At 54.6% G+C, this 24257-nt stretch overlaps 1 protein-coding gene across 1 annotated transcript; it reads right to left on the reverse strand.

Moving 5' to 3' along the window:
- Window positions 1–629: 629 nt before the first annotated feature.
- Window positions 630–24010, reverse strand: MSI1 (musashi RNA binding protein 1). The gene is made up of 15 exons (XM_055404998.1): window positions 23881–24010; window positions 23672–23712; window positions 23018–23099; window positions 22835–22919; window positions 19898–19939; window positions 18028–18120; window positions 14382–14430; window positions 13144–13226; window positions 12464–12581; window positions 9306–9386; window positions 8066–8122; window positions 3253–3321; window positions 2285–2472; window positions 1761–1824; window positions 630–818 (listed from the first exon to the last, which is right to left on the reverse strand). Exons 1-14 carry the CDS (start codon window positions 23937–23939, stop codon window positions 1783–1785), a joined length of 1089 nt encoding a protein of 362 aa, XP_055260973.1. The 5' UTR covers window positions 23940–24010; the 3' UTR covers window positions 630–818; window positions 1761–1782.
- Window positions 24011–24257: the final 247 nt, after the last annotated feature.

Here is a 24257-nt window from a genome sequence, read left to right on the forward strand (position 1 = left end):
CTTACAGTAACGGTGTCCGAGAGGAAGGTACAGAAACGCGGGGTGGGGTGAGGCGATGCCCCCACCCCCAAGGGGTCTTAGAGACGGGTGGGGGCTTCACCTCACAGTATTTACATATATGATACAGGACGGGATGGTTCCAGGGGCTCGGCCTGGCCTCCTCAGCCTGTCCTCTCCAGGGCTAGAGGGAGCTGGCCAGGGGCCCACACCCACATAGACATTTTGTTCTCAGCTGGTGGGGGGGCACCTGGCCCCTTGCCCCCTGCGGCCTGGGGCTTCACATTCACAAACCTAGAAATAGTTTAAAAAACGGTTTCTTTAAAAAACAAAACAAAAAAAAAAAAAGGAAAGAGAAAAGGAAGGAAAAATCAGAATAAAAAAACCAGGGTTGTGGCTGTGGCCTGTAACAGGCCCCCTCCGCCCTCACTCTAGCTATGCACAAATACAAAAGCCTTCTTGGGGGGGGGAATCCTATGGGGGCGCGGCAGCGGGAAAGGGGCGCAGACCCGACGTGGGGGGCGCGGAGAGGAGAACGGGGTGGGGGGCGGGGGCAACCGGCTAATCCAAAATAAATAAAAGCAGGTAGGACAGGGGAGGTGGGGAAAGGGCCAGGGGCGGAAGAGGGGGAGGTTAGTAGGGGAGCCGGACATGGAAGTCCTGGGGTGAGGCGGGGGGCAGCAGGGCGGGGGCCGGGGGCCCGGGGAGTAGGGGCAGGCAGTAGCGGTCCAGTCGCTGCGGGCGAGGGGCGGCGGCTGCGGCTGAGGTGTCCCCGCCCCTCTGGCTCACTCGCGGTCCTCAGTCAGCTGCAGGCCAGGGCGCTGGAACACAGCAGCGGGTTAGGGGATCCTGCCCTCCGCCTCTCTGCGGCCCGCAGAACCCACGTCTCCTCATGCCTAAGGCCTCTTCCCTAATCCCTTCCTAGGCAAGCTTTGTGCACACACTTTGCATCTCTTGCTCCCTGTCTGGAACCCTCTTTCCCTAGATTTCTGGATGGCTGGATTTGTTCCAATGTCACCTTCTCAGGGACTGCACTCTGAACCCCTGAAGCAGGTAGACCTCTCACGTGCAATTTAGAATGATCTCAATTGCTCACTTGTTTTTTGTCTGCAGAGAGAGGGGAGCCTTCTTGGTCTTCTATCATCCCCCTCCCGAAACAAATGCTCAATAAATAGTTGTTGGGATGCACGAATGGACAAACAAAGGAAATGTCGCTGGGACACAGAGCGCCCCACTGTACACAGCATGATGGCTGTGTGTGCAGGGTCTTCCCCTCCCCCTCGCTCTCTGTATATGTAGGTATGTGGACAGTATCCTGTTTCACCTGTTGGATATTCCAGTGCATGCATGCAGTCTATTTAACCGGTCTCCTGTTGATGGGCATTTTAGTTATAAAAATACATGCCTAGAAGTAGAATCGCTGTGTTATGGGCATGAAATGTTTAGTTCAGATAAATCCTGCCCTTTGAAAAACCTGAGCCGATTTGCACAGGTTCCTCTCCTCCCTCATCACTGCAGAGCCCCAACAGTCTTAAAAAAAAATCTTTGCCTGAGAAGTGGCACATGCTGCCTTATGGTGGCTATTGTTTACATCCTTTACGGAGCAGTTTGAGTAGCTTCTCTGGATCTGTGACCATTGCTGGGATAAAGGTCTGTCTCCCCACTGGGGCTGTGGGTCCCACGAAAGTCTATGTCCCAAACTGCGCTGCTCAGCGCTAGCCTCCCAGGTGCCATCCACACCCCAAAGCCCCAGCCCACCTCACCTCCTGCCACCTGTTTCCTGCTTCAGTGGTACCCATTGGTGAAAGCTGTGGCAATCAAGGGGCCCTGGAAAGAAAAGGATTCGACTCCTAGATTCCTGGGGGTGGCAGAGAAAGCCCAGGGGCTCCTCCTTTCTTCTGCAGGAGGCTCAGGTAAGGCACAGACCTTCTCAAGCCCTGCCTGTATCACCCCTACTATCTACTAGGGTAGATTCTCCAGGGTAGGGCCTGAGAATCTGCAGATAACCAGCACCCTGGGTAAAAGCAGGGCACCCCTGAGCTAGAATTTAGCCTCCACGCAGGCAGAGATGCTGAGCCTCATTTGCACAGTATTCCCAGAGCTCACCCAATGCCTGGCATACAGAGGGCGATCATTAAATGCTCATTGAATGAGTGAATGATAACTCTCATTGATCCCAGGTCTCCCATCCATTATCTCTTGCCTCTCTTCTCCCCCTCCCCCGAAAGACAGACAAGGTCTCTCCCTCTTTCAACTTCTGGGGCCTCCAGGTCTGGGGGCCACTCACCCCGAGACTGTGGCCGAAGCCAGTGCTGGGGGCGGGGCTGGCAGCGCTGATGTAACTGCTGACCCCCGAGTCCTGATTGGCTGCCCCGTAGAGCTCGGCCATGGGGCCGGGGCTGGTGGTCCCCAGGAAGCCCCCTGTGCGGCTGGGAGTCGAACCTGGAGGGGGAGCCATCGTCCAGGGGTGAGAGCCTGGCAACCCAGAAAGAAGATGGTGATAGCCCCGGTGCCCACGGCAACCCCGCAGCAACCCCCCAACCCATCTCACCCCCTCCCCCGACCTTGTCCCCTCCCCTTCGGCCTCACCCCCACATCCAGCAGAGTGTTGTGGGACAGCTGCCTGGAGATTGCCCAGAGTCCGTCCACCCCCACCAGCCTCAGCCCCAGGACCCCGTTATCTCCGGTGCCATGGCTCAGCAGCCTCCTTACCGACTGCCCCTCCCTTGTGGAGCTCTTCCCACCTGTCCCCACCCTGCAGCTGCCTACGCTGTCTAAAATGACCCTCACTCTGCTGTTTAAAATGTTTGGTGTTTCCCTAGAATCTGGTTCCTTGTCTCCACTCCTTACTCTTCCACTCCACCCATGCTAACTGGCCTCTAAGCCTTGACACCTGCTCATCCCTCTGCTGGGAATACCGTTCCTCCTCTTTGCCTTCAGATTGGAAGTTAAGAGGGGCAACCTTCTGGCAGCCCTTCCTGAGAGGCCCCTCTCTGACACCTGACTTCCCCCCGGTGGGGCTATAGCATGGGATCGCCGTTTTTAACACCTGCCGCCCCACCAGCCCGCAAGCTCTGGAGGGCAGAGATCACACCTGTCTCCTTCCTGGCGGGCCTGCCAGGTGCCCAGGTTATAGTCCTTGAATGAATGAATAAGTGAGTCGCTCTAAAAAGGGGTGGCCATGGCCACCTCCCCTCCTCTCTAGACTTCTCTCTCCCCCACCCCCCTCGCCCTCTGCACCCTAGACGGCCTCACCTGTCCCTCGAACCACAGCCGCTGCCGCCGCCGCCGCTGCCATGGGTCCGTAAGCGGTGAGGGGAATGGCTGGAAGGAAAGGTATGGGCGTTTCAGCACGGTAGCCAAGGGGCAGCGGGGGTGTGGGCAGAGCCTCTCTGGCCATATCCCACCTCAGAGGGGTCAAGTACAGCCCCGGGGTCAGGCAGAAAGAGCTCCCTTAGAGAAAGGGAGAAGAGAGGACGGCCTCCCAGGGATCAGCTGGGCCTCAGATTCAACCTGGACTTGAGGAACACACGTGCACAACCCAAATGTCATGGGTGGGGGTGGGGGTGGTGCACAAGCCACATCTCATGGCGGGGTGGGATGGGGGCGGGGCACCCCCCGAGCTGCCCTGAATATTGCCCGCTGCTGCCATCACCAGGGAGGGCCCTTGGCTGAACTGGGGGGCTACTCAGCTCAGGGCTAATGAGAGATATGTCCCTCTTTCCAGTACAAGTCAACTGGAGCCAGTGACTGACTGACACAGGCACCAAAAGCCGGGCCTGTCGCCCCAAGGACCAATGGACCAAGAAGTGCATTCTTGCCTTCCCCACCCCCCACTCCCTCCCAACCCCCCGCCCATAAGATCGGGCTGAAGCTAGACTCCAGGCAACAACCCCATTTCGCTCTTTCTGCTGCCTGGCCGGCTCCCCTCGCGCCCCTCCTCCTGGCTCAGCACCCCTGACCATCACCCAGGAAGAAATGACCACTCCCTTCCCCAGATCTCCGCATCCCCTTTTCTCTGACCCTCTCTTCAGACACAGGGATCTGGCTATTCCCTAGTTTGCTGTCTACCCCGATAGCAGTGATCAAGACCATCCCCAAGAAAAAGAAACGCAAAAAAGCAAAATAGTTGTATGAGGAGGTCATATAAATAAGTAGCTGAGAAAAGAAGAGAAGCGAAAGGCAAAGGAGAAAAGGAAAGATACACCCATTTGAATGCAGAGTTCCAAAGAATAGCTCGGAGAGATAAGAAAACCTTCCTCGGTGATCAGCGCAAAGAAATAGAGGAAAACAATAGAATTAGAAAGACTAGAGATATCTTCAAGAAAATTAGAGATACCAAGGGAACATTCCACGCAAAGATGGGCACAATAAAGACAGAAATGGTATGGACCTAACAGAAGCAGAAGATATTAAGAAGAGGTGGCAAGAATACACAGAAGAACTATACAAAAAAGATCTTCACAACCCAGATAATCTCAATGGTGTAATCACTCACCTAGAGCCAGACATCCTGGAATGCGAAGTGAAGGCCTTAGGAAGCATCACTATGAACAAAACTAGTGGAGGTGATGGAATTCCAGTTGAGCTATTTCAAATCCTGAAAGATGATGCTGTGAAAGTGCTGCACTCAATAAGCCAGCAAATTTGGAAAACTCAGCAGCAGCCACAGGAATACAAAAGGTCAGTTTTCATTCCAATCCCAAAGAAAGGCAATGCCAAAGAATGTTCACACTACCACACAATTGCACTCATCTCACATGCTAGCAAAGTAATGCTCAAAATTCTCCAAGCCAGGCTTCAACAGTACATGAACCGTGAACTTCCAGACATTCAAGATGGATTTAGAAAAGGCAGTGATTCATGGGGTCGCAAAGAGTTGGACACGACTAAGCGACTGAACTGAAATGAACTGAACTGAGAAGGACCAGAGGTCAAACTGCCAACATCTGCTGGATCATCAAAAAAGCTAGAGAGTTCCAGAAAAACATCTACTTCTGCTTTATTGACTACATCAAAGCCTTTGACTGTGTGGATCACAACAAACTGTGAAAAATTCTTCAAGAGGTGGGAATACCAGACCACCTGACATGCCTCCTGAGAAATCTGTTTGCACGTCAAGAATCAACAGTTAGAACTGGACACAGAACAACAGACTGGTTCCAAATCAGTAAAGGAGTACATCAAGGCTGTATATTGTCACCCTGCTTATTTAACTTATATGCAGAGTACATCATGCGAATGCCGGGCTGGATGGAAGCACAAGCTGGAATCAAGATTGCCTGGAGAAATATCAATAACCTCAGATATGCAGATGACACCACCCTTAGGGAAGAAAGCAAAAAACTAAAAAGCCTCTTGATGAAAGTGAAAGAGGAGAGTGAAAAAGTTGGCTTAAAACTCAACATTCAGAAAACTTAGATCATGGCATCTGGTCCCATCACTTCATGGCAAATAGATGGGGAAACAATGGAAACAGAGAATTTTAGGGGGGCTCCAAAATCACTGCAGATGGTGACTGCAGCCATGAAATTAAAAGACGCTTGTTCCTTGGAAGAAAAGCTATGAACAACCTAGACAGCATATTAAAAAACAGAGACATTACTTTGCCAACAAAGGTCCATCTAGTCAAAGCTATGATTTTTCCAGTAGTCATATGGATGTGAGTTAGGCTATAAAGAAAGCTGAGCGCCAAACAATTGATGCTTTTGAACTGTGGTGTTGGAGGAGACTCTTGAGAGTCCCTTGGACTGCAAGATCAAACTAGTCAATCCTAAAGGAAATCAGTCCTGAATATTCACTGGAAGAACTGATGCTGAAACTGAAACTCCAATATTTTGGCCACCTGATGAGAAAAACTGAGTCATTTGAAATGACCCTGATGCTGGGAAAGATTGAAGGAGGGAGAAGAAGGGGACAACAGAGGATGAGATGGTTGGATGGCATAACAGACTTAATGGACATGAGTTTGAGTACGTTCCTAGAGTTGGTGATGGACAGGGAAGCCTGGTGTGCTGCAGTCCATGGGGTCCCAAAGAGTTGGACACGACTGAATGACTGAACTGAACTGAACCAGGAGGAATATAACTAGGAGGGATCCGTACTTTAATGATGGGTTGTCGTGAGCCTGGAGCTGCCTCCGGCTGGGGGTGAGCACCCCCTACTGCTTGGCTCTGCCACTGCAACCCTGAGAGGCCACACTCCCATCCAGAGCCAGCGTCTCCCACTCAAAGATGCGCCCCTGGGGGCTGTTTTAGTACCCTAGCCCTGAACTGGAACTGGAGATGGGTTGAGGTACTCTGGAAAAAAAAATCCTTGTGAAAATTCTTGGGTAGGTTGTTGGACCAGGAGATGAAAATCTAGAACAACATGCCTGCACAGTTGGCAGACGCTTTGCCCAAGATCTTTATAGAATTGGCACCTTCTCACTCGAGACATCACCTTTGAGAAGACTTCCCTGACTACCCCTGCTAAGGCAGCCCCTCGCCCCGACCCGAGCACCTTAGCACAAATCCTTGTTTTATTTTCCTTGTGGAACCTCTCACCCGGTGCAAGTATCTTGATTTACTTGTTTATTCCTATCTCCCTCCACCAGACTGTCAACTCCAGGAAGGGCAGGGAGCTTGTCTGTCTCACTCCCTACTGACTCCCCACTGCCTGGTACAGCATTTGGCACAGCAAATATTGATTAAATGCATGAGGAAATACTGTCGTCTCTTGAAGGTGAGGGAAAAGTTCAGACCACAGACCTCCAAGAACTGCTCAGCCTCGAACCCACTGCCTCTCCAGGCCAGAATGTCTGCAGAGGGGCTATTGCTTCCCTCAGTTCTTTAAGGGCAGGGCTGGGCCCTGAGGTCTGGTTTGGGGCCCAGTTAGGCATTTCCTCAAAGCAAAACCAGCATGCTCTCATCACAACAGTAAAGCATTACTCATTTGTATAATAAGTATTTATCTCTCTCTCTAGAGCCCAAGTTCTGCAGATGAGAGCCTGGCTGTCTGGTTCCTTCTTTGCCTCCAGGACTTGGCTGTCTGTCTCACACAGTAGGCCCTCAACACGAGTTCTGAGATGAGTAGGAAAGACCCCCATGTGTCCCCCAACTCACTCTGCTCAGGGAAGATCCTCTATCACCCCCACCGCCAGGACTCCCTCCCCTTCCTTCGCCCCAGGTGCCTCTTTCCCCTCCCCCATTTTGGGGGCCCCCTGGGCACCCCTTGGAAGGAAGGTCTCTTCTAAAGCAGAGTCCGCGCTTGTATCTTCCACACGCGGCTAGGTTCAGGGGAGGAGTCTGGGGGTGGGGTGAGGGGAGAAGCAGGTTGAACAGAGAAGCCCCGTTGCAGCCCTCCTCATCTGCATCTGCTCCTTGCCCCTTGCCGTGGGCCTCCGCCCCGGCCCCAGTTCCACAGCTGAGCTGACAGGCCCAGGTGAAAACTCCAGCTGGAGAAATGGCCCAGGATGGCCGCACACATCGCCCTACTTGCCCACGAGTTGCAAATGGGCTGGGTTCGGCCCTCAAATAGGTTTCATTTGGTCCCCGGGGAACTTAAAAATTTGAAATTCGTTGCTAATATTTGAAAATAACTGAAAAATTCATTTGGAAGTGAAAGCCGGGTTTCTGGCTTCTCTTGGAAAAAATGGGATCTGAACATACTGGGTTTCTACATAGCCTCCTGGCAGGGACAGAGCGGAGCCACGCCCACCACCGGAGCCACGCCCTCCACCGTGTTCTGACGTCCCCACCCCGCCCAGTCCACTCTGAGTTTGAGACCCTGGCTGGTTCACCGCTGGATCACACTGCCGCCGTGGTGCCTGGCATGCGGGAGGCGCTAGATAAATATTTGTCAAATGGATGAATGAGTGATTTCGCCTCCATCTGCCGGGCTTGGCCCTGTGCCCTACCCTTAAGGACCATGTAGCTACGAAGACTGGCCAGTGCCCGAGGCTGCTGCACCGCCGGAGGACTGGAGGGCAGGAGAAGAGGGTCCCCCTAGCTTTCCCGGGGTTGGTCCCTGGGTCATTCTCTTTCTCCCCCATGTGGCCTGTGAGGTGTACGAAATCCGAGCAACTGACCTGTAAGCTCGGGGAGGACTGGGGCACTCGGGAGAGGGGTCCGCTCTACACGGAATTCTAAAATGAAACGTAAAACAGCTTAGGAAGATGCAGAGAGGCCCCTCGGGCGTGGCCCAGGGAGGACAAAGGCACCCACGGGACACTGGGCGGGGGGGATAGGCCATGCACAGGACCCGAGAGCTGGGGATGGGGAGAGCACGGTCGCAGCAGGCCCGGGTGGGGAAGGAGACAAAGACACAGAGAAGCGAGACCGACAGGGAAGGGACAAGTGGGCAGAGTTGCCACCTACACCCCGGGCACTGGGAGATGATGGAGCTTCTGTCCCTGGTGTTTTTCTTAAAAGGTCTGAAGGCACTAAAACATCTCCCAAAATCCTCCTTTTCATTTTGGGGGCAGGCAAGCAATGACCCTAGAGCAGCTCTGCCACCTTCTAGATGAGTCATCTTTGCAGTCACTTTTCCCCTCTGAGCCTGTTTCCTCACCTAGAAAATCGGGCTCATCCCTCCTCCCCCTGGAGATCACTGTCAGGACTAGTCAGCGTTATGTACACAGAGGATTCACAGCTGGACAGCCTAAGGTGCAAGGGCTTAGGGGACCCTCCAGAGAAATAAGACCAAAAAATAAACAGACAAGAGCCTTGCAAAAATATGATATTTGATATTTAAAAAAAACATTGAACAGTCATCATGGGAAAGGCTCAGAACTTTGTTGGGCTTCTTGCCATGTATGGGAAAGGCTAGTGTTGTTTTTATTTTGAATTGCAAATGAGGGTGGTGATCATTGTGGTTTTAAATTGCTTTTCAGCATTCAGGTGTCAAAAGGTCTCAACTGCCTTGGAAGGGGCTCACTGTAGCACATGGTCATTATAGGTGACTCCATAAGGACACAGCCAACGCTGGCCCTCAGGGGGGACTCCCCACCACAAGCCTGATCCCATTTTGGTGGAAGTGGCAACCCTGGAGGCGGGTAGGGAGGAAAGGCAAGAAACAGGCAGAGGACATCCTGGGAGGGAGGGGTGTCATGCAGGGCCATACGGGGAGCCCCACCCCCAGCTTCTCGGGAGGGGAGGGGGGCTGGGTGGGGAGAGGTGCTCCTTCCTCAGACATGCCCTTCCTTCCAAGCCTCCAGCAGGCAGACCTCCCCCCAGCCATGCACCACCCCCTGAACTCTGCCCTGAGGAGTCAGACTGCCTGGGAACCGGGGACATGCTGGCAGCAGAGGGACGTTGGGCAGGACTTACCAGGGAACTGGTAGGTGTAGCCGGGGGCGAGGCCTGTATAACTCCGACTGGCATAGGTCGTGGCTTGGAAACCAGGGTAACCTGATAAGGCAAGGGGACCAGTGTCAGATGCTTTATCTACAGCCTGGTGGGGGAGGATGTATCACGAATTCCCCTCCCCACTTTGTATCACGAATAATAATCACATTTACCATACACATACCATCTGCATGCCAAGCCCTATACAAAGCCCACTGCACACTTTGCTCTCTCCTTAACCCTCACAAGAATCCCAAGTGGCACTGTTAGGAGCCTCATTTTATAGGTAGAGAAACTGAGGTCAGTGAGGTGACATTTATCAGCTGAGAATAATCCAAACCCTTATCAGGGTTCTTCATGCTCTGGCTCCTGCCCCTATCCTCTCTTCATCTGCACCCTGCGCCTCTCTCACTCTGCTGTGGCCACACTGGCCTCCATGCTTTTTTTCAAATTCACAAACTCCTTCCCACCCCAGGGCCTTTGCACATGATCATTCCTCTGCCTGGAACACTCTCCCCCAGGTTTTCACATGACTATGTCCTTCTCATTGTGCAAGAGGCAGCTCAAATGTCACCTCCTCAGAGAAGTGATCCCACAAAAGACCTCTCTCTCATCAGTTACAAGAGTATTTATCATGCGACTCTCCCTGGTTTTTTCCTTTCAATATTTATCATGTCGCCCTGGTTTTTTCCTTTCATAGCACTGATGACCAGTATCTGAACTTATCCCAGGATTTCTTCAAGAGCTGATTTTCTGTCTTTCCCATCTTTTATTTCTGTCTCTCCATCACCAGCACAGTGCCTACTGCTTAGTATGCATATACTGTAATAGATACTTGCAGCTTTGAAAGAAAGATCACATAGTGAGTAATAATGGTGTAATTGGGATTCAAAATCAGATCTGACTGGCTCCAAGTCTCTTAACCATGATTCTCTATTAGTTAGAGGTGTTCTTTTCTCTCCCCCACCCCCACTTTATTTTTCGGGGGGGGGCCTCAATAAGCACATGTGGGATCTTAGTTCCCCAACCAGAGATCAAACCCATACCCGCTGCAGTGGAAGCATTGAGTTTTAACCACTGCACTGCCAGGGAAGTCCCCTCCCCCGCTTTTTAAAAGGGGTAAAACCAGCTAATGAATTGTTTTGAAAAGAAAATTTTCTCAAAGTTCCAAAGGACACTAAAGAAACAGAACAGCTAAATTCAAAAACTGATTCTGGTAGATCTTGTTCTGGAGGACAGAAACAGCTATAAAGAACAGTACTGGATCAACTGATAAAATCAAAAAATAGTAGATTAGACTAAAATATTGTATCAATATAAATATATGAAGTTGATAATTATAATGTTTCATGAAAGCACACCCCTAATCTTGGGAAATACACACTGAAGTAATTTACCCTCACATGATTGAGAAAAGTCATAAGCGTATCATATATGTGTGTGTATGCATATGTGTATATATACACATAAATATATAGAGGAAATGAGAAAAGCAAATAGGGTATGATGTTAACGATAAGTGAATCTGGGGACTTCTCTGGTGGTCCACTGGTTAAGACATCACCTTCCAAAGGGATTAAGAGTTCGATCCTTGGTTGTCCCCCAACCAAGTCTAATATCTCACATGCCTCTCAGGCAAAAAACCAAAATATTAAAAAAGAAGCAATATTGTAACAAATTCAATAAAGATTTTTAAATGATCCACATTAGAAAAAAAATCTTAAAAACAAACAACAGGTGAATCTGGTAAAGGGTATATGGATTTTTTGGTACTACTACTTTATTTTTCCAATTCTTCTGAAAATGTAAAGTTACTTTCAAATAAAAAGTCAAAAAACAAAAACAAAACTTCAGGAGCAGACAATGTTCCACTTGGTGGGTATGCTCCTCACCCCCTCTGTCTGACCCCACTCCTGACCCTCTAGCCCATGCTGTACCCCCTTCTGAGTCTGCGGGGCACCCCTCCCCCATCTCCAGCATAAAGACCGCCTTGTTAGTGTTCGCTGTGTATATACAGCTTGTCTCTCCAGGAAGACTGTGACCTTTCTTGGGTCCCAGCTCAGATTTTTCACCTTGGTCAAGGGCCCCAAGCACTGCTGACTCCTGTTCATCTTCCAAGGCTCATGGTGACCTTGACCCCTCTCCCCAGGGAGCTTCCCCAACCCCCAGGTCGATTGAGGTGCCTCCTCGGGCCTCCCACAGCCTCCAGTCACTCTGTGGTGACACGGTCTGTTTAATCTTGTCTCTCACTTGATGGGAAACACAATGAAGGCAGGTCCTATTTCTCAGAAGCTGCTCAATAAATATTAGTCGAACAAACAAGAAGAAACAGGCTTCCCTCTACCTTTCCAAAGGCCTGTGCGTCTGTAAATGCTGTTCCATCTGCCTGACCATTTTTACCCTCCCCTGCTCCCTGCCGTCCCATGACTTAGCTCCTACTGAATCCTCAGACTCAGCTTAAATGTCACATTTCTCCTAGCGTCCCCAAGTCTCAGTCAGCTTCAGTATGACCATGCTCCCTTGGCACCCTATACTTCTCCATCCCAAACCTATTATGTTTCTGTTGTTCAGTCACTAAGTTGTGTCTAACTCTTTTGCGACCCCATGGCTTCTCTGTCCAGGGATTTTCCAAGCAAGTATACTGGAGTGGGTTGCCATTTCCTTCTCCAGGGAATCTTCCTGACTCAAGGATGGAACCCGCGTCTCCTGCATTGGCAGGTAGATTCTTTACCACTGAGTCATCAGAGACTTATTTGTTTTTCCTGCCAGACCATAAAGCTCCAAGGAAAGTCACTGCTGTAATTCTTGGCATAGGGCCTGGCATTTATAGTTGCTCAATAACTACTTACTGGATGGATGAGTGGACAAACAAATTGAACGGTGGGATGGACAGAAGGACCAATTAATAAAGAGCAACTGGACCTCTCTTTCGGTCACCACCAGAGGGCAGCACCCCACAACCAAATCGCCCACCTTCATTAGGACTGCCAGACCTGGGATCCTTGGTCCACACACTCTGGGCACTGTCTGCCCAGACAGGAGGGCAGACCACAGAGGAAAGGCAACACCCACACAGCTCCTGGTAGCCTCAGGTGCAGTTCTGGGCAGGAAGAAGCCACAGGTGCAGGCACAGCACCTACCCAGCATGCCGATGCCCAGCATGAAGGCGTCCATCCCGTAGGGCATGACTCGAGACCTCCCCCGGGCCGAGCCCGTTGGTGACATCACCTCTTTTGGCTGAGCTTTCTTACATTCCACCTGCAATGAGATTCGGCAGTCAGTCCCTCCTATAGACCCAGGGTCATGGACCCTCCTATTCCCTGGCAGGCCTCTTGTTCATTTCATAGTTACTATTTTTGGCGTGATCTCAATGTGCTAGAGATGGGTTGAGCATGCAGTGGTTCATCAAATGCTTACACCAGCCCTGAGATGGATGGAGGTACTACTGACACTCTCGTTTTACAGACGAGGGAACTGAGGCTCAGAGAAAGGAAGTCATCTGTCCAATGACTAGACTAGGAAGTGGTGGAATAAGGATTTCAGCCCAAGTCCCTCTGAGCCCACCAGCTATGCTTTCTAACCGCCATGTTCCTGCCCACACTTTCAGGGGGGTGAAAAAACTGGCTCTGGCCCACCAACTGTGAGGCCTCTCTGCCTGCCTCCAGAACCTCCAAGCATTCCCTGGCTGACTCAGGCTAGAGCCCCAGTCTCCCTCTGCACAACATGCACAACGTTCCCCACCAGAGACTGAACCCGTGCCCCTTGCAGTGGGAGCGCAGAGTCTTAGCCACTGCACCGCTTGGGAAGTCCACCTGCTCACCATTTTGTTGTTGATTTCGTGGAAGTGGATTTCACACACTTTCTCCACGATGTCCTCACTCTCAAACGTGACAAAGCCGAACCCTGGAGGGCAAAGGCAAGGTCAGAACCGGGCTCCTGGTCAAAACCCAGCCCCAAATCATACCAACAGCACCACTCCCTTCTTACAAGCAAGTGTCTAAGAATTAATGAGAGGCTTCGCCCGCACCCTGGCAACCTCTCAATTACGTGATGAAACAGGATTTCAGTTCCCAAATCATAGACGTGAAAACCAAGGCTCAGTGAAGTGACTGGCCCAAGATCACATAGCAAATTAGACAGAGGCAGGGCTGTGACGCAAATCACATTCAAAATGCCTTTACTCTTCCTCAGATGCTTTCCAGAGAGGGAAATAGAAATACTTTTAAAATACACACACAAATACTTTTTAAAACGTACATGAACGTGGACAAGTATATTTTTGTATACAGATATACACACACACACACACCCCTAGGTACCCATACATCACAGGGACACTTTAGCACTCACAAAGGCAAAGGCCCCTGTGTGCATATGAGCTACCCTGACATGCTAGGTCTACACAACTGTGCAGTATCAAATACCCTCACGTGCACAGATACAAACACACACACACACACACACACACCAGCACATATCCCGTTCCCCAAACAGGCTAAAAGGCCCAAAGCTCTGAAGGCACTGCAGAAACAACCCTGCCTCCTCCTGGGTGTGCCCCAGGGGCTGGAATGGTATTTCTCAGAAGGCAAGGCCCTTGGGGAAAAAACAACCAGGCAGTGCGCACCCGGTGGCCCAGATGCTCACAGATTCAGGGGTAAAGGGGGCTGGGCTCAGCCCAGGGGTGGGGCGAGGGGGCCAGTGGCAGGAGCAGACTGTAGAGTCAGCCTGACCCTGGGGTAGCCAGGCCCCAGCTCTGGTTACCAGGGACAAGGTAAGCCCAGCAGACACCGGCTGGGGCGGGGGCAGAGGGCTCAGCTGTAGGGGGAGGAGAGGTCCACTCCTCCGTTCCTCTCCTCTCGGGTGTCTGCAATTCGGCAAGTTTCTAGCACAGGAAACGGCGGGACAAAAGCCTTCTGTAAGGCCAGGCCCGGGAGAGGATGCAGATCCTCGGGGATAGGATGTCAGGAGGCGAGATGAAAGGGCAGCTGTGACCTGCAGCCCCCTGGCTGACCACAGGCCCCCCAGCCCGGCCTAGGAAGGGGGAGGGGCCACACTCACCTCGGTGCCGGTTGGTGGTTTTGTCAAACATCAGCATGGCATCATCCACCTAAAACAGAGCTCCCGTGGAGGACCCACCAGACCCGGGGGTCTCCACCGCAACCCAGGAGCAAGGGCTCCGACACCCACTCCCCTCCTGCCCGGTCCAGGCTTTATCTTCAACCTGCTTCCTGGGTGGGGACAGCATTCCATCTGCAACCCCAACTAGCTGCCACAGCAGCCCCGTTCAACCACCAGATTCTCCTGCAAATATTAAGCACGCACTAAATGCCTGGCACTTTGCCCCACCATCTTCTCCTTGTATGGTAAGAGCCTCATTCTGTCGATGAGGAAATGGGCTCAGAGAGGTGAAGTCACCTGTCCAGGGTCACACAGCGCATCCCAGACCAAGCCTGGGAGGAGTAGGAGGAGGCAGACAGTGGGTGCTAGAGGAGAAAATAGAGGAGTAAGATAGGAGATGGGGAAGTGAAAGCCTCTTTCCCACTTGCAAAAGGCCAGGAGGACAGCAGCCACTCCAGTCAGACCCAACTCCCCTCTCCTTATACAGATCTTTTCCTCTAATTGAGGTTTCCTTTTGCTAGAGGCTGTAATTAAAGCAAGTAGAGTTCAGTGCTTGGGCTGCTGGCCTCCCACTGACTGGGGGAGGGGAAAAGGGTGGAGGAAGGGGGAGGTTCTACAGTATCCTCCATCCTTTGGACCCCAAGTCTTCTCTTCCTGCTGCTCCCTCAAGGCATCCTCTTGGATGCACGGACAGCCAAAGGCCTTCTCTTCCCTTCCTCTGTCCCAGCTTCCCTCTGCCTACATCTGATGCTTCCTCCTTGCCCTCTTAATTCTTCAGCCAATGTCAGCTGTCTCATGGGGTTAAGCTAAGGTCGGATTCATCCTGGGTGGAAATCAAGGGCTGCTTCTGACACTGCCTCTCCCCTTTCCACCTCCCACTCCAGCTGCTGACCCTCCCCCAAATGGTCAGACACCCAAGGGATCAAGGAAAACTTCCTGAGGCCTTGGGGCACAGCCTCTTCCCCACTCGCCTTTGCTCTCTTTCCAGGCTGTCATCCGTCTTGTTAAAGTGGAAAGGGCGGCCTCTGAGCTGGGTGGTCCTCCAGCTCTTAGGCACCAAGCAGCAATTGGGCCCCTGACTTTCCTCAAGAAGAACCAGGATCCCCCCACACCAGTGAGTCAGGAGGTAGCTGGGTCCCTAGAGAATCTCAGGAGAAAATGACATCTCTCTGCCCAAAGTGGCGCCTGACCTAGGGCCGCACAGCTCGGTGTCACCCTTGCTCCCATCCTTATGGACCCATTCTGAATCTCAAATCAGCTCAGCCGTCCAAACCGGATGGACAATTCACATTTGGCACAGAGAAAAGAGAAACCCGGAAAGGGGGGGCTTGTGATAAAAGCACAGGCTTTGAGTAGGACCGGCTGGAGCTGGAAAGTAACCTTGGCCAGCAGCTTTAGGTCTCTATGATTCAAGCTATCTGTCAAATGGGGCGTTAGCTGTGTCTTATAGGGAGGCGTTATAGGAGATACGCATGCAACACTCCTAACTCACAGCACCCGGGATAGAGTAACCGCTTAATAAACAGCAGCTGTTATTATTATTATTACCTTTATTAGAGAGGGGCTTGCCCACAGTCACATGGGGGAGGCTGGCAAAGCTACAGAGTAAACAGCTGGACACCACTGGCTTTGAAGGTTCCATGAAGGCAATGCCAGGTCAGTCATGACCACCCTATCCATCACGGGACTTGTGCTCCCTGATTACTTTTTGAACAAATGAATAGATGAACCCAGCCACACCCTCCTTCCCCATCCCACCGCTGAGTTCGTGATTCAGCCCAAATCCACCGCCCTTCCTCCAACCAACCCCTCTGGCTCCACCAGCCCTGGCCATCCCCCACCCTCAGACCCTTCAACCTGGGCCTTGGTTGGACAGACCAGGAGTGGGCAAGCGGGGTTGAGGCCAGGGTATAGAGCAAGGAAAAGTGGTTGGGGGTCCAGAGGACCCCCCATTGGCGTCCCCTCCTGGGGCCAGCAGAGGGGAGGGAGGCTCCCGGCCCAGTGTCCTTAATAGGCTTTGGTCTCCATGGGAACCCGGGGGCAGGGGGGCTCCGGCGGGGGGGAGGGGAGGCGGCCGAGGCCTGCTGACCAGTGGGAGCCGCCAAGTTCGGCGGCCGCTAAGCCTGAGTGGCAGCCATGGCGGCTGACCATTGTTCCCCCCTCGGCGGCGGCCCCTCGATCCGGGCGGGGGGCCCCCCGCCGCGGGGCCCTTGGCATTCCCGGCTGTCCCCCTCGCTCCCTGGCAGCCTATTCTCCGGCTCCCCCTGGCCTCCCCGGGCCGGTTTCACATGCCAACGCCGATTTAGGCCCGAACAAAAGACGCGGCCGCTGACGGCTTCTCCTGGGGCCCGGTTGCCATGGCAACGCCGGCCCCGGGGGCAGGCGGCCTCCAATCACAGCTGCTGGATCAGATTAGTGCGAGCTCTAATGCTCGGCGCTCAGACACAAAGACACCCCACCGGAGCCCGAGCGGGGCCTGCTGCTTCCCAGGAGCGCCCTTCCCTCTGGGGCCCAGGCCGCCCGACCTGCCCTGGATCCGGTACCCGGGTCCCTGCGGAGGCGCCTTGAGCCTAGGCCTCTGGCCCCGGCATCGCCAGCATACGCTGGCCAGGGGACCTCCCACCCGCTCCCATTCTACCCTTAGAGGCAGGGGGCTGAAACCCACCCAGTCCCCAGCTCACGTCCCATTCCCAAGCCACGATTCTCCTGTGCCCTGCGCCTAATATAGGTAACCAAAAAGGGCCTTGATGGGAAGGTGAGACCCAGCCGGCAGCCTGTTTCACGTCTGAAAAGTCCAGGGACCCCAGCACTCAGCACAGCAAGTTCTATTTCACCCCAAGGCTTAGGTAAAACTTGGTCCCCTCCTAGCCATCTCTGCATGGCACCTTGAGGCTCACACGCTCCCCTTTCTGGGGGGTGGTGGGGGACACTCTATTGTTTGATGTCACCACATTGCTTCTGCATGGACTAAATGGCCCGGAAATTTAAGTTCCAGGCACCGCAGAGCTGAGAACCAGTTCTCTGGGACTGATCAGGAATTTGGGGTGGTCTCGGCAGCCCCTCCCCGATAAGCTAAGAGATCTGCACCGCCCCCCAACCCCAGCTCCCACCTGCACAAGCAGGGTTCTGAGTACAACTGGAAGTCATATTTATTGCCTTCTTATCATCCTTAGCAGGAAGGAGTGGGGGAAGGTACAACCACCCTGTGGACTGGACAGGTGCAGACTCCCAGGAGGCCAAGGGGTGACTGGATTGAACTGGCTTTGGGAGCACAGCCTCCCTCAGGAGAAGGAAGATAAGCAGGAGAAGGGCAACAACAGGGATAGCTACTGTGTGGCTTCCCTCCCTGGGGACGTGTCCACAGAGTCTGAAGCCCACAGATAGGCCAGAAGCCTGAACACTGGGTTTGGCCCAGCCTCACCCACAAAAGGACCCAGCCCCCTTTGTGACTCTTGCAGGAATTGGAATGACCTGGCTGGACTCCGCGCTTGCTACCAACCAAAATTCCACAGGGCTTTCATACCCCGTGCCCAGCCCCCTTCCCCATGCCCTGACCCCCAGCCAGCACTCCCCAGTTTGGACCCACCTTCCCGAACTGCTCAAAATACTGCTTCACGTCCTCCACCGTGGTGTTTACTGATAGGCCCCCAACAAAGATCTTCTTCGTTCGAGTCACCATCTGTTCAGGGAGGGAATGAGAAAGTGGGCATCTGAGTCTTGTGGCCTACCGCCACCAGCGGGGGCTCCAGCCCTCCTGCCGGGGTGCCAGCTGACAAGCTCTCTGTGGCCCCAGCTACTCAGAAGACTCCCCCCCACCACCCCGAGCTCCCCCTTGGACTCCCACCTCTGGGCCTGTCGCAGGCAGCTGTACACCCCACACCCTGGCTTGCTCCCTGGGGTCTGTGTTAGGAAGAGGGTGGCTGGCTCAGTGATCCAGACCTACAGTCATACCTCGAAGACCCCACCAGCCACTCCTAGAAGAGGCCAAGGCCCATCCCAGGGTCCCCCTGAACTTAACACCGACATTTTCCTCATCAACCTCTTCCCAACCCAACCTCTGGCAGCCCCGTGGCCCCAGCCCTGTTTTAGGAAGAACACATGGTCCTAATTACCCCAGGAGCGCATGGCTAATCCACGGCAATTCCCAGCCCCATCCTAGCACTAAAGCACCTTCTGTCACCAAACTGCTTAATGGAATTAACCCAATTCCGACCATGTGCTCCCTGGTGCGGCTTCCTTCCAATACCTGCTCCATAATTGCTTTCAGGCCCTCTGCTGGACCCTGGCAGGGATGCCCTTTTCCTGTCTCCCCAGACCTGCCCCTCTCCTTTCACTGTGGCCGGAGCTAGGCTCCAGGACTCAAAGTCGTAAAGCCACCAGTTCCCACCAACCCCTTGCAAAGGGGGAAACTGAGATCTCCTGAAGAGGGACCTAGTCCCAGGACACATGATAAATCAGCCGACTCAGGGGTCCTGCTCCCAGGACTAAAGTCAGCCCAACGCCTAGCTCCTGTTTTCAACTGCTTAAAAATTAAGACGTGGCTAGTTGCCCTGGGAACTAGGATACCACTGTTAGGCCCCTGTGCTGCACCAAAAGTTGGGAGTTCTGTATGGCTCCACTGCTCAGAGAGCTGTTTTGCAGGTACCCAGAAAAATTCGCCACAGCACCAGGGACAAAGAACACTTAGGAAGGCAGCCACAATCACCCAAGTTGAAAGATAACAGGTGACAGATGCCATGATCCCTTCCCGCTCTGCAAGCCCAACGCACCTCATCCCAGAAGTGAGGGGAGCTGGGGAGGCGGAGCACTGGGGGTCAGAGGTAGCTCCCTGACCTGTCTCTAGTTCAGCTTCAGTGGGTAAGTCTGGGCTGTATTTGAGTGCCTCCCACCCCAGAGGTGCGGGCACAGAAGTTGTGATCTCCAAAGTCACAGAATTAGAGTCCAAAGTGTGCATGCGTGCAGGCTGTCACTTCAGCTGTGTCCAACTCTGTGCGACCCTATGGACTGTGGCCCGCCAGGCTCCTCTGTCCATGGGGATTCTCCAGGCAAGAATATTGGAGTGGGTTTCCATGCCCCCCTCCAGGGGATCTTCCCAACCCAGGGATTGAACCCACATCTCTGTGTCCCACGCATTGCAGGTGGATTCTTTACCCTCTGAGCCACTAATGAAGCCCCGAATCCAAAGTGTACTGACTTCAAATACAGGGCAATGAATCCCCTGAGGGGTTCCTCTTTCTCTCAACACATGCAGCCCCCTCTCCCTAGTCCACCCCAGAGCACAGATGGAAAAATGCATCGTGTCTGCAATCCAGAGAGCAAGGACATCAAGAATCCTCCCTCCTCCCACCCCAGGCCATGCCATTAGCACTCCACCCAGAAGCCTCTTCCACAGAAGAGAATGATGGGAAAATCTCTACTGGTGGTACCAAGCTGCTCCCAGACACAGACATACCTACCTTAGGCTGTGCTCGCCGAGGAAAGGCCACCTTGGGATCAATCTGAAAGAGAAGACAGAAGTAGAGGAGCCTTGGTTATTACACACAGCCTGAAGATCTGAGGACCACTCTCATCCCAGGACACAGAGGTGACGTGGAAGTGACAGAAACCACTATGGCCTCTGGCAGGAAGATGTAATGGCTAGAGCTGGGCTGTTGGGTTCAAATCCCATTTAACACTACTTCCCAGCTGTGAGATCACGCACAAATGACTTAACCTCTCTGAGCCTTCAGCTTGAGCTCACCCGCAAAATGGGCCAATACTGACATCCACCTCAAAGGGTCCTCTGCAGATTATTTGAGGTAATGCTTACAAAGCACTTGTTGTCTAGCCCTCAGCAGGAACCGGAAAAAAGTTAGGCGTAGACTTATTCTTTCCGGCACCAGGTATATTGAAGCCCTTCCTGCCTGAGAAATACCTGTCCAGGTGAGGCAGGCAATCCAGACTGCGGGAGCCTTGGGAATGGAAACAATCTTTGCCTGAAAAAGGCTTTGAGGTAAGAGTTTGTAAACCACAAGGGTAGACTCCATTCTGTTTTCCCAATACCACCGCCATCTAACAGTCCTTCCTGATGGTGCAAGCAAACAGTTCCCTGATAGTACAGGTCGGCTTGGGGTGAAACAGAGCACAGGCTTTGGTGACATGCAAGAGCACGGGATTTGGACTCAGAAACTTTGGGCCCCTGGCCAAGTCTGTGATCTTGGTAACTTGCCTGACCCCTCTGAGCCTCAGTTCCCTCATCTGCAAAGTGGGGACAATAGCACCCACTTTTCCCAGAGGCAGCTGCATGGAATCAAATGAGATAATGCAGGTGAAAGCGTTCCTTTGTGAACTGCCCTTCTTTGCACAAACAAAGGTGCTATTACCAGCGGGCCACCTTTGCCCTTGGCCGTGAACAACCAAAGGGGGAAAAGCAAGATGCACCTGGGTTCTCCCAGGTACTGTATTCGTCTAACAAACATCAAAAGGCAGAGCTCGAGATACTGTGATCAACACAGGACCTCTGAGGCCCAGTCAGTTCAGAGTTTCTTGCCACTCACGTGGGTGGACACCACTCAGAAGTTCACCAGCCAATCGCAGGGAACATCTGTCTTTCCCCACAGTTCCTTCCATTCAAAACTCAGCCTAGTTCCAGGCAACAGACTCTAGCTCCTCACTGCCTGAATGGCATGAACCAGGGAACAGTCCTCCTGTTTCCCCCGCTGGAATCTACCCACAGAGAAGGAACCTCCAAACTCCACACTGGGCAATGTCTCCTCTCTCCCCAAATCCCATGGGGCTCCAGGGATAATTACAGCTGCCCACTGAGGTACGATTTTGTATCTCAATGGACATGTTCATCCTTCTATTTCTCCTGGAGGCCACCAGAACACACCTCTGACAGTCCCACTGTGCAGACACTGATGGGGAGATGGTACCTAAGCCACAGCCCACAGACCCACGCACAACCAATCGCTGACACACCCTACCTCCACTCTGACTCACAGCTGGCAACATAAAACCCAACAAGTAAATAAAAGGTGAAAGTCAGAACCCAAAATAGACTCTCCACAATAAGCCTCCCTTCCACCCCCACCCCTTTCCCAGACTGGAGAATGCCAAACACAAAGCCCCTGCACTTTTCAAAGTCCCACATCTCAGAAGGATGCCTATCTCTTGCTCCTTCCTCCCCTCTCTCTTCCTCTTATCCATCTTCCATGCCCCCGCCCCCCCAGCTCCAACCCCAGTCCCAACATCTCGTCTTCCTGAGTGCCACAGAAGCCATCAGTGCATTCTGAGGACAGGGGATGGTAGGAGAACAGGCAGCTTGATGGCAGATAATCACCAAAAACAATAGGCCACTGTCTCTCCATTCCCAGCTTGGGTCACTCGGTCTGAGCCAAGAAGATCCTTTCAGGGCCGGCAAAGTTGAGGCCTGGCCTCATTGGCTCATTACTGCGGGCAAGAGTGGGAGCCACGGGGCAGAGATAACAGGAGCTGGGGACAGACGGTAGTTTAACAAATTCTTGGGCACAACCAGCTATTGTTGCAGGTAAGCAGGAGCCAGTGACTGACCCAAGCAGGGAGGCCCAGCGCTGGAGGAGAGTGGGGGAGTGTGGAGAGAGATCACACTGTCCCTGGCAGACAGTCACCCCATCACAGAGGAGCCCTTCCTCGGTTTTCTCCTCTCCCCTCCAGCCGGGGCCTGGGCCAGCGCCCCCTGCAGGGCCCAAGACACTGGGGAGTGGTGGGACAGCAGCAAAATGTTCCCAGAGTCTGAATGCCCAGCCAGCGGCTGCTCCCCAGACGTAGCCGGCAAGAGTTGTTTCCAGGCAAGCTAGGGCCCTCCTCATAAATTCCTCCACGGGCAAAGCAGGTTCACATCTTCTACACAAAGCCAGGAGCTCATTGACCAAAAGTCAGGGGAGGGAGGAAGAGAAGGAGCGGGGATTCAATGATGCTTTGCCATTGGTCTGGAATGGGGTAGTGGTGGGGGGGGAGCCAAGTACTAGTTAGAGTTCAGAGAAGCCACGGGTGGGTCACTGCAGCCCTGACTCACCCCATTTGGGCTAGGGGAGGGACCTAGCCCCACCCCAAGCTCCTCTCTGAGGCATCAAGATTAGTATGTGCAGGGAGGGGGAGGCAGCCTCCCCGTCCCTCCGCGGTCCTGGAGGGACTGGGGTGGGGTGGGGATGTAACATCGCTTAGCAGACTTGGGATTTTGCAGCTCCGTCTCCCCTCAACTCGACTGACAAAGTTTCAGAGCGTGGCAGCCCTCCTACTCGGCAAACTCCCTCCTTTCTCCCGGGATCCCATCCAACTGTCCCCCCCCTCCCCAACCCCGAACAGAGTCCTGCCCCTCTCCTCCAGCGACCTCCTTCTCCCAAAAGACCCCCGAAGCCCCAAGGGCCACTCACTGTTTTGGAGTCGAGCTCGTGCCGCGACTGCGCCAGGACTTTATCCACCCCCGCCTGGTCCATGAAAGTGACGAAGCCGAAACCCCTGCGCGCCGTAGTGAGGGAGAGGCAGATGGTTACAAGGCAGAGAGTGGCGGCGGAGCGGGGCGAGCCGGGAGCCGGAGGAGGGGGTGAGGGGCTCACCTGGATCTCTTGGTCAGGGGGTCCCGCATCACCAGACACTCCTTCACCTCCCCGAACTGGCCGAAGTATTCGCGCAGCCCTTCTGTAACCACACACCCGCCTTCGGACCAGCCCGCGCCCCTGCGCCCTTCCCCCCTTCCCCGTCCTTTGCCCCCAGTGACCCCGGCGCGGTCCGGCCGCCCCCGCGCCCGGCAGCCTGCAAGCTCTCCGGCGCTTCCCCCCCACCCCCGGTGCACACCCGGCTCCTCTGGAGCCTCCTGGCGCCCACGGGGGCCCGAGGAAGCCGAGGGCCGAGCAGGGCTGGAGGGGGGACGGCTCCGGCCGGGTTCCCGCCGCTCCGGGAGCCGCCTCACAAAAGTTTGAGCCGCAGGTGCGAGCGGAGTTGTAGCTGCCGCCGGCGGGTCCCCGGGGCCCAGCCCACCCCCACCCCCCACCCCCGATGCCCCCTGAACCCCTCATCTCCTCGTCTCCACCCGCTGGGCCGTGCGCGCTTGCCGATCGCCCTGCGCTCTCGGGGTCCCCGGGCGGGGCGCGAAACGGCGCAGGGACGCCCGGGGTCAGCGGGGCGCAGGGCCGGGCTGGGGTGTCCGGTTCCGGGGCGCCGGGGGTCCCGGGTGCCCAGCCGGGCCGGCGGGCGCTCCCGGGCTCGCTCACCCTGCGTAGTCTGCCAACTGAGTCCCCCGATGAACATCTTGCTGCGGAGGAGGAGAGACACAAAGGGCCCGCGTGAGCGCCGGGCGCCCGGGCGCAGGGGGCGCGGGCCCGGGCCCCGGGGAGGCCCGGCCCGACCCGGATCGGCCATGTTGGCGGGGCCGGGGCGGGCGCGGGCCAGCGAGGCCGGGCCGGGCCGGGCCAGGACGTACCAGGGGTCGTGCGGCGAGTCCGGGGAGGCGAGGCCGGGCTGGGGCGCGTCAGTCTCCATCGGGAGCCGCGGGCGGCGCGGGCAGCGGAGCGGCGGCGGCGGCGGCGGCGGCAGCGCTCGGCGCGGGGCAGATGAGGAGCGCGGCGAAGGGGGCCGGACGGACAGGCCATGCTGCCCCCTCCCCCGACCCCGCTCGGGCGGGCGGGCGGGGACGGCCGAGGGGAGGGCCCGCCGGGGGCCGACCTGCCGGCTCCTCCCCCCGCCGCCCTGCGAGCATAAAGCCCAGCGCTCGCCAGCCCGCCCGCCCGGGCGCTCGCGGAGGCGGCGGCGCCCGGACCCCGCTCCCGCCGGGCTCCCGGGTCCCGGAGGGCGAGAGAG

Source organism: Moschus berezovskii, chromosome 19 (assembly GCF_049115385.1).
Source record: "Moschus berezovskii isolate FMDL1 chromosome 19, NW_MosBer_1.0, whole genome shotgun sequence".
Lineage (NCBI taxonomy): Eukaryota > Metazoa > Chordata > Mammalia > Artiodactyla > Moschidae > Moschus > Moschus berezovskii.